General features: G+C 36.0%; 1 protein-coding gene across 1 annotated transcript in view; it reads right to left on the reverse strand.

Moving 5' to 3' along the window:
- Positions 1 to 16,238, reverse strand: part of ITSN2 (intersectin 2) — a 113,091-nt gene that overhangs the window by 57,034 nt on the left and 39,819 nt on the right. The window contains exons 15-17 of the mRNA XM_012652404.1: positions 11,640 to 11,776; positions 8,372 to 8,508; positions 7,196 to 7,293 (exon numbers count right to left, since the gene is read on the reverse strand). Of these exons, the coding sequence (XP_012507858.1) occupies positions 7,196 to 7,293; positions 8,372 to 8,508; positions 11,640 to 11,776 (372 nt within the window). The remainder of the gene's footprint in view (positions 1 to 7,195; positions 7,294 to 8,371; positions 8,509 to 11,639; positions 11,777 to 16,238) is intronic.

Raw genomic sequence — 16,238 nt, forward strand, 5'->3', positions numbered from 1 at the left:
TTCTTGGTCCCCATCCCTTAAACACTGATGACACCCTCAGTTTCATCATTGGCTTTTTTTGTTTTGTTTTGTTTTTCGAGACAGGGTCTCACTAAGTTGCTCGGGCTGGAATGTAGTGACATTGTCACAGTTCACTGCAGCCTCAAATTCCTGGACTCAAGCAATCCTCCTGCCTCAGCCTCCCAAGTAGCTGAGACTATAGGCATGTGCCACCACATCCAGCTAATTTTTTTTATTTTTTGTAGAGACAGGGTCTCACTATATTGATCAGGGTGGTCTCGAACTCCTGACCTCAAGAGATCCTCCTGGCTTGGCCTTCCAAAGTGCCAAGATTACAGGTATGGGCCACCGCACTCAGCCTCATTGTTGGCTTTCCTGCTGTACCCTATACCCTTCCTGAATAGTTTAATCACTTCTCTATGCAATAATGGACCAAAAGCTATATCCTCAGAACTGACTTCTTTTCAAAGGGACAAGCCTATACCTTCCAACAACTTGCAAGATACCTTTAACTGGATGTCCCACAGGAACTTCCAACTTAAGTCTAAGACTGAGCTTTTCTCCCCATCCCTTCCAACCCCATCTACTTCTCCTAAATTCCCTATATCTCTATTCTCTTACCACCAGAGTTAGTCATTCTAAATAAAAAATATTTGGTTCTTACTTCTCCTATACTTCCACATCCAAACTCCTGAGTTTGTCACTAAAAACTCTTCGGAATTTTTTTTCAACCTCACTTTCACCTACCTACTTCAGGCATTTTTCATTTCACACTTAAGATTACTGCAATTTTTACTCATTCTTGAAGATTCTGTTAACTGCCCCCAGCCAGAGTTACAGCATATAAGCATTATGTCATATAGGCATTATTATATTATCTTATTATTTACTTACATACATCTTCCACATGTCTGTGAGACTTTTTATTGACCCCCTGCCCCTGTCTAGCACAGATATCTGTTTAATTCACTGAATAAATGAATACGCTGTGCCTCTTTTCTCCACTCCATTCCTTTCTAAAACACAGATTTGACAGTGTTATATCTGTTAAAATCATGTAGAATCCATTAAGATTTTTAAAAACATCTTTATGAGGTATAACTAACACAAATTTCACATGTTTAAGGTATTAAATTTGATAAATTTTGACATATGTATACACCTGTAAAAAATCACCACAATCAAGATAACAAACATATCCACCACCCCCAACAGTTTCCTCTTGTTCCACTGTTAAGTACTCCCTCTCTCCCCTCCACATGACCTGTCCCATGTCCCTAGGAAAATACTGGCCTGCTTTCTGTCCTATGCATCGGTTTGCATTTTCTAAAATTTTATATAATCATACCATATATATCCTTTTTTTGGTCTGCCTTCTTTCACTCAGCATATTTTGAGAGCCATCCATGCTGTAGTGAGCATCAACAGTTCATTCCTTTTTATTGCTGAGTAATATAACATCTATGGATATACCACAATTTGTTTATCCTTTTACATGTTGATACACATTTGAGTTGTTTCCAGTTTTTGGCTATTACAGATAAAGGAACATTTGTCTTCGTATGGGACATATGCTTTCAATTCTCTCAGGGAAATATCCAAGAACAGAATGGCTGGGTCATATGGTAGATGCATGCTACCTTTTTTTGTTTTTAATAACACCTTACTGAGATACTATTTTCAACTACTGGGCTCCACGGGAAGTGTATAATTAAATGGCTTTTAGTATATTCACAGAGTTATGGAACCATGACCACAATCAATTACAGAACATTTTCTCTCAAAAAGGACCATTTCTCAGATTCTTCGTTGTATCTAAGAATCTAAAAAATCTTTGAGTAACCCAAAATTAAAGATTTTCTCTGATGTTTTCTTCTAGAAGTTCTACAGTTTTAGGTTCATCTTTTAGGTTTTACATTTGATCTATTTTGAGCTAATTTGTATATATTGCAAGAAATAAATATAAGTTCAGTTTTTTACATAAGAATATCCAATTGTTCAAACACCATTTGCCAAAAGGATTATCCTTTCTTCACTGACTTGTTTTTGCACCTCAGCCAAAAATCAGTTGTTTAGATACATACATGTACATATGTGGATGTGGATCTATTTATCTATTCTGTTCCATTGATTTATTTTCCTATCTGAATGCTGTCACAACTGTTTTGATTGCTGTAACTTTTACAATAAGCCTTAAATTCAGGTAATAAAAAACCTCCAACTTGGTTCTTCGTGTTCAAAGTTGTTTTGGTTTTGAATCAGCTCATCAATTTCTACAAAAAAAGCCTGCTGAGATTTTGATTAAAATTGCCTTGAATCTATACAACAATTTGAGGAGAACTGATTTCTTATTAATACTTAGTCTTCTAATGCATGAACATTATATATCTCTCCATTTATTTAGGTCAATTTTTCTCAACAAAATTTTACAATTTTCAATAAACAGGTTTTACAAATCTTTTGTCAGTTTCATATTTTTATGCTATTTAAATGGTATTTTTATTTCAGCTTCTGAATGTTCATTGTTTATACACAGAAACACAACTGATTTTTGTATATTGATCTTGTATCCTACAACCTTGCTAAACTTAAACTCACTTATTAGTGCTAGTAACTTTTTTTAGATTCTATGGGATTTTCTACACAATCATGTCTTCTGAAAAAAAAAGACAGTCTTACTTCTCCCTTTCCAGTATCAATGCCTTTTACTCTAATTTAAGCCACTACAGACCCATTAGGATTTTTCTCCTAGCAGATGCTCGCTCTCTATTTTAAAGTTCTTCAAAGTTCAAGTATAGAATTTAAGGCCTCTGAAATTATAGTTTGTCAGGTTCCAACTTATCTTTCTAGCCTCATCTCCTACCATTTGTCCTATATTCTAGGCAAATGGTTATGTGACATTCTTTAAATACACTTGGTACTCATAAGCCTCAAATGTTTTTATTTAAGGTATTCCTCCTGCCCAGAATGTTATGTGGTTTAGAGGAAAGACCACAGACTTGGGAGTTAACCATGTTTCAGTCTTAGCCATGCTAACTGGTTATCCTCTATTAAGATAACAAATATTATCTAAAATCTCAGTTTGCTTATCTATAAATTTGGGGGAAAATACCTATACTGCCTTCCCCTGGGTTATTTTCAGATTTGAATTGAGAATAATTATAGAAGTGCTTAAGAAACTATAAAGCACTAAGCAAATATAAAGCATAATCCTTTTAAGGCCTTCCTCCATCCCATCCTTGGTGAAAATGGGTTATTTTCAGATTTGAATTGAGAATAATTATAGAAGTGCTTAAGAAACTATAAAACACTAAGCAAATACAAAGCATAATCCTTTTAAGGCCTTCCTCCATCCCATCCTTGGTGAAAATGTCCCCCAATTCTATTTGGTTGTTTTTGCTTCATTCTCTGGGTTCCCATAGTACTTTGTTTATATAAATTGCTAATCAAAATTTACATTATATTTTGTATAGTTTTACACATTTTTGTCTTCTTCTTAGACAGTGGTGGCCTCCTTACTTATTTTTGTGTATCACTAGCAGGCACATAGTTAGAAACTCAACAAATGTTAACTTGAATGGACTATTCTAAATTAGATAAACAACAGACTTAAAGTTTAATTAATAATAAATGGATTTATTACCAGGGAAACTTCATTTATGTTTACAGTAAATAATTCTTATTTTAATGTTATATGTCTGGCTATTTATTACGTCATGAATGAAATGTTTAGAAAATTCCTCAACCAGAGCTTCTATGGTTAAACGATATAAATAATGTCATAGCTATGTAACTACCATAAAATGGTATTCTGAAATAGAACAAAAGGAACCACTTAAGAAATATTATCCTGTAGATCTAGTTTAAGACTAGTTTAGAACAACAAAAATGAAGACAAGAACTCAATAAACCCTGAAGAATTCTGCAACCTAACGTATTCCAATGCTGCAGAACGCTCAGCATTATGCCTGATTTAAATGTGTGGTCTCAAGGCAAGAAATCACTGTTAATCTATGAGTACTGACATTCAAACACTAACTTCCTCCTTTTCCTACGAACTTCTAAAAGCATAATTTCTATAATACTTTTCCTTCATATTTTTGACCCCGTCAAGAAGAAAAAGCTCATTCACTCCGTAGAGTTAGACCAAGTTATTTTAGGAAGGAGTCAATTTTAATCAATTTCATAACTGTCATTTAAACTTGTTATTAATTTTTAGTAGTCAATTTACATATTGAGGTACACTAGAAAATTTTACATAAATTCTCACAGGCCTAGAGAAACTACTTATCACTTCAAAAACAGCATTAATAGATTAGAAGGTTAGAAAAACATTTCAGCCTATCATGGAAAACGTGGCCAGGGCTTAGTGGAATTTCTAATCTTTTTCTCTTTCAATGAAATCTCCTTTGCCACCTCATCCATTAAGTTGATTAGACCCTGCTTCCTATCTTGCCAGGAATATGGAAGCCCTCGGATCTGACCTAATCTACTTGAGCAAAATTTACTTATAATCCCTCCCACCTTTTCCTCCTGCCCTTTAATCACAAGGAAAAGGTATTCAAGTCCTCTACTACTCTCTCTTCCAGTATTCTAGATTTCAGCCCCTCCAGCCTTTTTAGGAATCTTCCTCATTTCCATCTATTGGGCAGAACAGGGAGGTTTCACAGGGTATATGTATGAGGTGCCTTCCTGATGCTGTATGTTCTAAGTGGGGGCGTCACAGACACATACATATGTACAGATTCTTTGAGCTGTACACTTAAGGTCGCACACTTCACTATATGTAAATTATGCTTTAATCAGAAAAAACAATCTCCACCAATTATTTACTCTTTCCACTATCATTAACCCATTTCCTCTCTGCAGATCCTTCCTAGCATTATTTAAACTTGCTCAAGCCTAAACCAAGTTATAAAAAACAAAATAGAACTTCCCCCAACCCACATTTCTCATTATTTACCATCTTCTTTCTTTTCCTTCCCCCTTTCAAAACCAATGTCTTTCAGAGTTTTATATATTTTCTGTCTCTGCTTCCTCCCTTCCAATTTATTCCTCAACTCACTGAAATTTAGCTTTTTGGTCTACCACTCCACACCGTTGATACTGTTGTCCGGTTAACAATACAAGTGTCATTGCTAACCTAACAGATTTTTTTAGCCCTTGTCTTATTTCACTTGCAGACCACTCTCCTCAAAGTTCCCTGGCACTAAACTCTCCTGTTTTTATCCTACTTCTAGTCATTCCTTTCTAAGGCTCCCCTTCCTCTAATAATCCCTTCATCATCCATGTTTCCCAGGAATTGCATCCTCAATCCTCTTCTCTCTCATTTTACTCCTCCCCTGGATGAACTTCACACGTCTCATGTATTCCATTTCCATCACAATACACTGATGACATCCAAATTTACATCCTCAGCCTAGATCTCTGTCTGAGATCTCTCTAGATATCTCTGGAGATCTAACTACTGCCCAGACATCTGAAACTCATCTAACACTGAACTCGTATAATTCCCAAGTAAATTTTCTCTCTCTGATTTTCCTCTTAGTGAGTGACACCATCATCAACCAAGTTGTTCAAATTAGGTATCATGACTCTTATTTATTTTTTTTGAGACAGGGTCTCACTCTGTCAGCAGGGCTAAAGTGCAGCGGCGTTATCATAGCTCCCTGCAGCCTCAAACTCCTGGGCTCAAGTGATCCTCTTGCCTCAGACTCCTGAGTAGCTGGGACTACAGGTGTATGCCACAATGTCTGGCTAATTCTTTTTTAAAAAATTTTTTAGTAAAGATGGGGTCTTGCTATGTTGCTCAGGCTGGTCTTGAAGTCCTGGGCTCAAGCAATCCTCCTGCATTGGCCTCCCAAAGTGCCAGGCTTAGAGGTGTGACCCACCATGCCCGGCTATGACTCATTCTTTCTGTTATGATTCAGAAGAGTACATGAGCATCCAAGACACCACAGCTAACTTTATGGTCCTTTTCTCACTGCCACAGGCTGGCTCTCTGACTGTGAGAAAGGTCTGTTCTAAAGCTGATAGCAGTCTAACCTTTTCCTTTACCTTCCTTCCTCTACTGCTTTAGGTTGTCTTTCTTTTTCATCAGACTACAATCTTGTTAACAGCAGAGATTATGTCTTTTTCACTATATCCCTAGCTTAACATAGCTTTCAAGAAATATTTGTTGATGGAATAAATAAAAGATATAATCAAAATTGTAAGTAGGCTCTTGACCAAACATGCCCAGAGATAGGCTGCATCTCTTCATCCTCAGACACTATCTCACCATCATCAACAAGCAGAGGAGGAACACTAGGGACAGCAGACTGTGGCCTTGGGCTGGTTGCAAAACAGACCTCTCCCCCAGCTCGGGAGCAGCTATGGCATTGCCAGTGGTGGCAATGGCAAGAAAAGGAATGTATATCTGGGGATCATCTTGTGTGCTTGAGTTCTGGTAAATCCTATTCCAAGTTTCAATAACCATTTGCTACCTAACTATAAAATATACCAAACTGGTGACAGTGTAGGGAAAAAAGACAATAGACACTGGCTAGATATTCTGAGTAATAGTACCTTAGTTTAATAAGAAGAAAACTGAAGCAAAGATTAAAATCCAAGTTTGTGCCTCTAAAGCCTGTACTCTTTCCATTATACCACACCACACTGGCTCTCCCAAACATTATTCTATGGATCTTCTCTTATTCATCCATTTTACATAGATTGTGATTAATACAATAAAGATCTTTTGTTCCAAGGAATAAATGGCCTGTATCCAGTTAGGGCTGCAGAATTTAACTCCTTCAACTCTTAACAGTTGCCAGAAAATAACCAGCCCTCCAAAATTTTATTGTTAATTCATTACAATAACAAAATTAATATCACCTTTTATGATGCAAAGCAGTATGGCATAGTAGACAGAACACTAGCTTTGGAAATCAAAAGCTATATACTTACATCCCACTCTGGCATGCAATGCTGACAGTTACAATTTGTGTGAATCTAAGCTTCCTTGCCTAGACCATGGTAGTAATAACTGGCCTATGCAGCTCTGAGGTATGTTGTAAGGGTCAAATGAGGTAATGTTTAAGAAATATTTCATAAAGGAAAATAATTATATAACATTATAGTCAATGTTATTATAGAAAGTAATATATTACAATGTATTCAGCTTATTCATGAGAAAAAAGACTTTGTTTCCTACCTGAATTATATCCCCAGAATTAAAACTCATCTCATCATGGTTCCTTGCTTCAAAGGGGTATAATGCTCTATAATTCACCAAAACACTAGCTGTCTCACCTAAAGAGAAGATAATTGTCATTATTCGCTACTTTCATGTATACACATCTTTGCTTAATGACTTAATAAAGAGCTCTTAAAATCTAAAAGAAAAACTGAGCATTAAAACAGTATAATGAAAATCCATCTGATACAGACTTGTTAGGATTTAAATATCCTGACTAGTCATATAATCAATATAAACGCAAACAAGGACGTTCATCTTAAGCAAAGTAGGAGGCAGTAAAACAAAGAGAAGACCTGCAGGCTGAAGCATGCAAACGGATCTAAAGGAAGGTGCAGGAGTGCTGGGCTGGGCTGCACAAAGTGGAAGGAGACTAAGCAGAGAGAGACTTAGTTTGATCTGTGGAGGTCAGAACACAGAAAATAACAGGGAAGAAAAGCACAAAAAGGAGGTCACAAATGAGAAGATTAGTAGGCAAACAGGGTCGGCTGAAGAAAGATCTATAGATTTATCAGTATGATTCTAAAAGAATAATAGCAGAAGAGTTCACAAATATACTGGATTTGAAAAGATTAAAAATTTTTTACTTTATTCATTTTTAGAATAAATGCTTTAGCTTGTCAAATTTCCAACACATTGGATCATTAATATTGATTCGAAGGTCTATGTATCCAAAAAAGATATAATGACACTCAAAGTACTTTAGGAATAGACTCTGAGATGTATCAAAAAACAAAGTATATCTTCTGAGAAAATTTCATTGTGCAAGACTCAAAATTTTACTGTTGTTTCATTAAAATAAAAAGCTTAGTTCTACTGGCTGAATAAAATATTTAAAGCTATTTTACTTCAATTACAAAAATCAGGTCAGGATCTTTTCAGTTAGTCATGGTTAACTATATTCTGTTTTCCTGTTGTGTTAAGATTTCTACCTTCAATCTGTTTTAATAAGCCTACACACTTTTCATCTACATTTAATTTAGAAAAAGATCTTTTCTGACTTTAAAATTAGCATCTTTCTGTTTTAATTGTCTCTTCCTTTTTTTTGCCTCTCATCGGGTTGTTTTTTTCTTATTACTTTAGTAGTTCTGTCTCAAAAAATATCGAATGTATTATTTTTATCCTTATCCTTACATTGTTTCTCCTCAACTTTCCGTTCATCTTCTTGAATTTTTTCTTGTGTTTTTTCTTCCTGGAGTCGCTTTTGTTTTTCTTCTTCCTCCTTTCTAAGACTTTCCCTCCATAAATTTTCTTTTCCTTGCTTGGCTTTCCTTTACATAAAAGAAAAAGAGTTTGCATAAGGTCCTAAAAATTTTTTTACACTAAATAAAAATACAATAGAAGATCTGGTTCCTGTCAAGCTCAAGAACTAGCAAAGAGGTATTGGTAGGGAGAAACAGTAGGGACCAGGGATGAAAGGGAAAACATCAACCAATCAAAAGAAAAGCCCTGGACTAATGGATGAGCTGAGGTGTATGACTGACCACTTTCCACATCCTCCAATTGCCTCCTGCCAACCAACCTCAAAACCCAAGGCAAAAAGTTGAAATGGAACCATTTAGCAAACAAATCTAAAAATTATATCTAAATTTCCTTCCCTTTTCTCTACATTGTTCACAAGGACTGCTTTCCAGCTTTTATTCCCACTGTCCCATCTAATCTGTTTTTGAGATTCAGTCATTGCTGTGAAAACTGGAAATGCTTCTGGAAAGATTACCTACTTTTTATATTATCACTTCAAAAAGTCTTTTTTCATTTGCTTAGATAATAGAGTATTTTTCCTTTATATGTCCAAGCCTTTATAAATGTTTCTATGACATTTGATGCAGCTACAGTTTGGTTTCTAGCCTCTCAAGATGATCTGTGATCAGACTTAATTATTTTAGTAGTAGAACTAATGTACTTTACAGCTCTCCCTTGCATGTATTTTTATGATCTTACTCAGAGGCAGAGCTGCCACCAGTAAATTCAGCACTTGCTCTGAGCCTCAGCACTTTCAGGGACAGTGGAGGTTGTGGCTGGATACATCCCTGTGATCTAGGAGCATTTATATTCCACCAAAGTGGGAGTCTTGGATTAATTCCGTACTTCTATTCCTTAATTCCTGGAGGAACTTAGAAACCCTGTATAATTAAAAAAACTGTAGGCCCTTAGTCATCAATCCTTTCTCCTCATCCCCAAATTATTTTATACATCATACTTCTGGTTCATTCTCCCATTACTAGCTTCCTTCTAACCCTTTCCAAACCCTTCTACATCCTCTATCACATCATGGAATGCTTCCTCCAGCAGCTTTCCGTAACTGAAATCTGGTTCTCCTTTGAGGACGATGCTTCGCTTGCATCCTCACTCAATTTCAACTAATATTCCCTTTTTCTGTTCCTCTGCAACTTTTCCTGACACTCTCCCAAGCCTAGGATTCACCTGAATTCCCACAGCACTATAAACATCACTACCAGAGTACTTAGCACATATTTAGTGACACAAAGAAAAGACCAGAGAGTTCATTAGATTCTGGTAAACTTTCTTTTCTTTTCCCTCCCTCCCTTTCTCCCTCCCTCCCTCTCTCTCTTCTTTCTCTTTCTCTTTCCTTTTTCCTTCCTTCCTTCCTCTCTCCCTCCCTCTCTCTCCTCTCTCTCTCTCTCTCCTCTCTCTTTCTCTCTTTCTTTCTTTTCCAGCTCTTCATCCTTTCCACCAGCTTCTCCTTCGGCCAGGTTATTACAGCCAAGTAAATGTAAGGCTAGAGCAGCCAGGCGAGGCTCCTTATTTAAATGCCTCTCCTATGAGGAAGGATACCTGGCCCCTCTACTCTAGGCTCAGCTGAGGGGAGGTGGAGTAGGCTGAGCACACCCCCAGGAAACTGAGCCAAAATTCTGGCAAACTTTCTTATGTGAATTAGTGGGTAAGTAATGGGTCCAGTGCAAGGAGATGCCTCAGGAGCTGGACAACAGGCAAAGAGAATGGTTTTCCCTACAATGGGGAAAACCTATTATCAATAGCTTGGGAGAAGAAGGGAATATACCTGGGTGAATGGCCGAGGAAACCAAGATGTGGTACTAAGACCCAGCTCTGGACTGATCAGATCCTACAGATACTTCTGTTCTCTTTGATATCTCCTCTCTATCTACTAAGATAATGTGCAAGAATGATGAGTGAAATGAAATGTGTATTACTAATAAAATCTGTTGGACTGAAGAGAATTGTGAGCAAGATGAAGAGGTATCAAGTTAATTGCATGATGTATCAGAAAACTCTGATACAGGGACTAGCTATGTAACCACTGCACAGTTCTTTTGTGCAACGTTAAGTGGCACAAGTTAAGTGGCAAATAAAAGCCTACTTTGTTTGAACTCTACTGTCTCTATTTCTACATTGTTTCTTGTTATAGTCCACAAAAATAGTGGTCTTGGAGTAAACACTATTATAGCTATTTGTTGAACTGTCTACTCCCCTATTAGAATTATGAGGAACCCAACAGGCAAGGAGCAATCCAGAGTCTACTGGCATCACAGCCGACAACAGCCACTCAACAAAAATGTGTTGGAAGTGGCTATTTTGAAGCCATTTAGAATAGAAGCCTGCTAAATGGTAATGTATCTTTTTTGCCTTCCTAGTAATTATTAGTTCTTTCATGAATATTACTCTTTACCAAGGCAAAGAAATATTGGCCTATCGATATTTGTTAACTAGTTATACTAATGTCTGATACTATAGAACTTGGGAGGGACAGAGGAATGTATTAGAAAAAGAATCTTTATGACATGAAAAAAATCATGCAAAGACTCTAAATGAATGGTTGTAGGCTTCAGATACCACAACGGTCTTACTTCTTGCTATAAATGAAGGCAATTAATATATCTCAATGGTACAAAGAGAACTGTATTAACATGGCACGCTACACTCAGTATTGCTTTATAAAATTAAGTATATGGTTTTTATGGTCTTTCAGAAAACAGTGACAGACTTATTATGGAGAGACAGAATTAACGAGTGCTTATTATATACAATAAATTATACTTGGCTCTTTAGCAACATTAATTTACTTCATATTCACAATTACGTATGAGGTATGCATTAATGTCTCTTTTTATCAGATGGAGAAACTGAGGTTCAGAAAGGTAAAATGACCAAACCAAGGTCATCCAGATAGTAAGTGGCAGACCAAGAATTCTAAAACAGGTCTAACTCCAAAGTCCACATTTTTCACTAATAGAACATAAAATTGGTTACTGCAAACTTGGTCCCTAAAAGGAGGATTTAACTTATAAAATCTGGAATCTGATTAGCATCCTAGGATAATCCTTTTATTCCCCTTACGTTGTCATAGTTAAACTAAACATATGGGAAATAAAATTAGAATTCTAACAGTAATATAGTATAATAAATTTATCAGTTATATTACCTTACAGCCTCATCTTCTAGTTTCTTTTTCTGGATCAGCTCTAATCTTTTTCTTTCAATTTCCTTCAATTTGTCACGTTTGATCTTATGAAGTTGTTCAAGGGCTAACTGTTGTGTATTATAGCTTTCTCTCAGTTCCTAAGGAGAAAATGAAAATAATCAATACATGAATGACTTAAATATTTTTGTCTCATGTATTCATGTGGCATTTACATTAAAAGACAAAACTCTTGAAGCAAGTTAAACTAAATTTAAAAGATTTAAAGTTTAAAAAAAAAATCTAGATGATTAAAAAAATCCTGAATTCAACAAATATTTAAGCCAGTTAGCCACTAAGACAAATACACATTGAAATCATCTAGTTTAGCATCAATTAGTTTCTAAGGAACACAGAATCTTTAACAAGTCAATTCTTTGATTTGGTGTATCATTTTCAGTAAAAAAGCAATCCATTAAAAATATGGGGGAACAATTGGCTTGTTATAATATTTGAAGAGGAATTTCATTCAGCCATGTTTTTGAGATATGTAGTTTTAACCAAGCCACCAATAACTTGTGCCAAAAAAAATCTTGAACTAAACACAGAAACAATCATTAAATAATTTAGTTCACAACTAAAAATAGAAAAGATAATGTCTGCCTAAAACCATGACTAGAATGAGCCAAAATAATGAAAAGTATTACAAACAGAAGTTGAAATAAGTAATTGCTTATTAAGCATCTAGTTGTGTGCAAAGTACCTTAAAGGATTCAAAGGGAATCCGATTCAAGGCTGTCTGACTCCCAAGTCTACATCTGTAAGTCTTCAAAGATTCCATAATCTCAACATAGAGAAAAGTACCAAAATGTGGGACACAGAGAAATCCCTTGGCAAAACTTGTGATTATCTGTTCAGCATTTTCTTTTCCCCTTCTTCTAACAGCACCCTTCCTTCCTTCTGGGAAACTGAGTTCTGCACCTTCCCCCTCACCTCTCTAGGGTTTTGATGGGTCTGTCAAACTCAGTTTCTCCCATTCCCGCCCAGGGGCATTCGTTTATTCTCAGCCTAAACAATCACAGCACCTCAACTCCCTGCTCAGAATGTTTGGTTCAAAGGACATAAACATGATCCAAGCTGGGCCAGAATCTTTCCCTGGGATTTAGATATAGTGAAGAAGGGAAAAGAAACTTTTCTTCTCTGAGATCCTTACTAGGATAAGGCACACCTGGAGCTGCCTCACAACCAAGTGACACCATGACTGGTAGGAATGAAATCAACTCAGAAAAAAGAGAAGTAAAGAGAAGAGATTATGGTGGAGAGAGGGGGTACTGTGGGAACTGAAAGTTCAATTTCATGGCTCAGTGTCCTAGGAACAGCCCCTGTCCAGCAGCTCTTCCACTGATCGAGTCAGTGGTCCTAGTATTCTGCCAATAACCACTCTTTAGCTTACCTATTTTGAACTGGATTTCTTTCATTTGGAATGTACAGAATCCTAAACAAGAGAGTAGAGAAAGTAGACTGGAGAAAAGGAGAGAGAGGGAAATAAAAAAAAAAACCTAAAGTAATCAAAATAAATTTTATGGCAAAGGTGGGAGCTAAACAGTATTTGGGTAGAATGCTTTTGTTAAAAATGTTTTTTTTGTATCTACTCACACACAATAACAAAACTCCAAACCAATACCAAACCAAATTCCATTTCTTTTCAGAAATAAACTATTTCATAGGTGAACCCTTTTAACTTGATTGAAATGGCAGATCTGATCTGAGTATAGTGTGGTGTCCAGAGACTATGTCCAAGATGTCTGAGCAAAATACTTGCAACTTAAGCCAATAATAATGCAAATACTGCATTCATAGCAAATTTCCCACAGCTCTCAGCTTCTATGGTTTTATTTGTTGCACCTTTCTCTATTTTTTTTTTGAGACAGAATCTTACTCTGTCATCCAGGATAGAGTGCCGTGGCGTCAGCCTAGCTCACAGCAACCTCAAATTCCCGGGCTTAAGCGATCCTCCTGCCTCAGCCTCCCGAGTAGCTGGGACTACAGGCGTGAACCACCATGCCTGGCTAATTTTTTCTATTTTTAATTGTCCAGCTAATTTGGTTTTCTTTTTTCTATTTTTAGTAGAGACGGGGTCTAGCTCTTGCTCAAGCTGTTCTCAAACTCCTGAGCTCAAGCAGTCCTCCCATCTCAGCCTCCCAGAGCACTAGGATTACAGGCATGAGCCACTGTGCCCAGCCTATCCTTTCTCTCAATTCTACTGAAAAGCAAAAGAATGTCATGGTTATAATCTATGGAGAAGCAGTGTGGTTTAGTGATAAGGGGCACAGATCTAGAATAAGACCACCAAGGTTTGAATCAGTGACTAGCTATATAACCTACAGAAAGTTATTTTAGAGTTTCTCAATTGTAAAATGAGGTTAATTATAGTAGATGCCTCACAAAGTTGTTCCAGGCATAAAATGGGTTAATATGTATAAAGTGCTTATCATAGTGCAGGGCATGTAAATTCTCAATAAATATTAGCTATAATTATTGGCTGAAGCCATAAATGAAGAGAGTACGAAGTTTAAAAAGAGAATAAAGAGGAGCTAAATTAATGCCTGATCTTGGCATTAACCTTGGCTGCAAGATTAGCCCTCCAACTTGTCCTTGAAGATAGTCCTTTACTAGCCCCCTTTCTCCAGTGTCAGAGTTAATGAATTTCCTTATGCTTCCAGTCATTCTGCGTATTCCTCTGCCTTACTCAGTGTCTTCTGACTGATTGCCTCCTGCACTAACTGAATTTCTTAACAACAGGACTGCCTTTCATCAAGGTGTCCCCAGTCAACAGAGAGCCTGGTATAGATATTTAATAAGTATTTATTAGATGAATAAAAATGCATAAACAGTCTATACAGATTAATAAGATTTGATGAACGCTAAAAGGCTTGCCAAAATATTTCCTCTACTTGACTATAGTGAACCTAAAAGTTCCTATCCTTAAGACTCATTCCTCTGGGTTAAGTCACTGCTTACAAGAGATCCTAGTTAAACATACTTGTTAAGTGAGAAAAAGTAAACCAGTTAGAACTCACGAACAGAGCTGTTCTCGATCTTAATAGAACAACAGATCATTTTTTTCAGGTTAAGGAACTTTTATTCCTGGTTAGCTAATAAGTTTTTATGTTTTTAAACTGAACAAATGTTAAATTTTCTCAAATACCTTTTCTTTTTTGTATATTTTAAAGAATTTGAATTTCTTTTGGCAGTTTCTTCTTTTTTTAATTTCAAAATATTAATGGGGTACAAATGTTGTTGTTACATGGATACCTTTTATAATGCTTAAGTTGAGGCTTTTAGTGTGCCCATAATCTGAATAGTGTACATTGTACCAGATAGATAGGGTTTTACCTCTCCCCTCCTCTCCTTTTCCCCCTTCTTTATTTCCTATGACCTTTACATCTCTTTGTGCCCTCAAATACCTTTTCTATATCTAGTAAGATGTGCATACTGAATTCTATAACCCACTGAAAATACTCCTCAAAAATAAAGATGAAATAAAGACATTTTCAGAAAAACAAAAATGGAAAGAATTCATCACTAACAGACCTGCTTTAAAGGGAACACACTAAACACTAAAGGACATTCTTCAGGCAGAAAAAAACAATTGCAGATGAAGCATGGACATACAGGAAGGAATGAGGGTGAATGGAAATACGGATTAATGCATGGGTACAGTTAAATGAACACTGACAACATAAAACAATAACAATAAAGGCTTACAGAGTTTAAAATATATGACATGAATAGCACAAATGTGGGAGGCATGTGGCAATAAATAGTGTTAAAGTATCTGAGGTCTTTGTGATATCTGGTAAGTATTAAAATTACTCATCTATATTTAGACTTACATAAATCAAGAATGCATATTGGAATTCCTAGAATGCCTACCAACAGAAAAGTAAAAGAAGGGATAACTAATGAACTAATAAAGGAGGAAAAAAGAGAGTTAAAAAAATATTTGGTCAAAAGAGGCAAGAAAGGAAAGAAGAAAAAGGAATACAAAACAGATGAGACAAATAGACAACAAAGAGAAAAACGGAAGATTTAAGTCCAAATTTGTAATTACATTAAACGTAAACAGGCTGAATATTACAATTAAAATACAAAGATAGACAGGATTTTAAAGCCTCCAGTTATACGTTATTTAAAAGATACAAATGTAAAGACATAAATAGGTCATAACTAAAAGGATGGAAAAATATATACCACGCTAATTGTAACCAAAAGAAAGCTGGTGTAGTTAAACTAATGTCAGTAAAAGTAGACTTTAAGGCAAGAAGTATTTCTAGAGGAACATCTCGTATGATAAAAAGATCCACCCACCAGGAAGTTGTAACAATTCTGAATTTGTATGCACCTAGAAACATAGCTTCAAAATCTATAAAGAAAAACCTAACAAAATTAAAGGAGGAAAAGACAAATCCATAATGAAAGCAGAAGATTTAATCATATCAACTTCCCCAAGCGACAGAAAAAGCAGACAAGAAAATCAGCCAGTCAATCACCTTGCCTTCACTCTAGAGCAATAGTTCTTATCCTGAGGGCCACAGACCTTCCATGATTTTTTTTTTTTTT

This window comes from Propithecus coquereli, unplaced genomic scaffold (genome assembly GCF_000956105.1).
Source record: "Propithecus coquereli isolate 6110/MARCELLA unplaced genomic scaffold, Pcoq_1.0 Scaffold39, whole genome shotgun sequence".
NCBI classification, from domain to species: domain Eukaryota; kingdom Metazoa; phylum Chordata; class Mammalia; order Primates; family Indriidae; genus Propithecus; species Propithecus coquereli.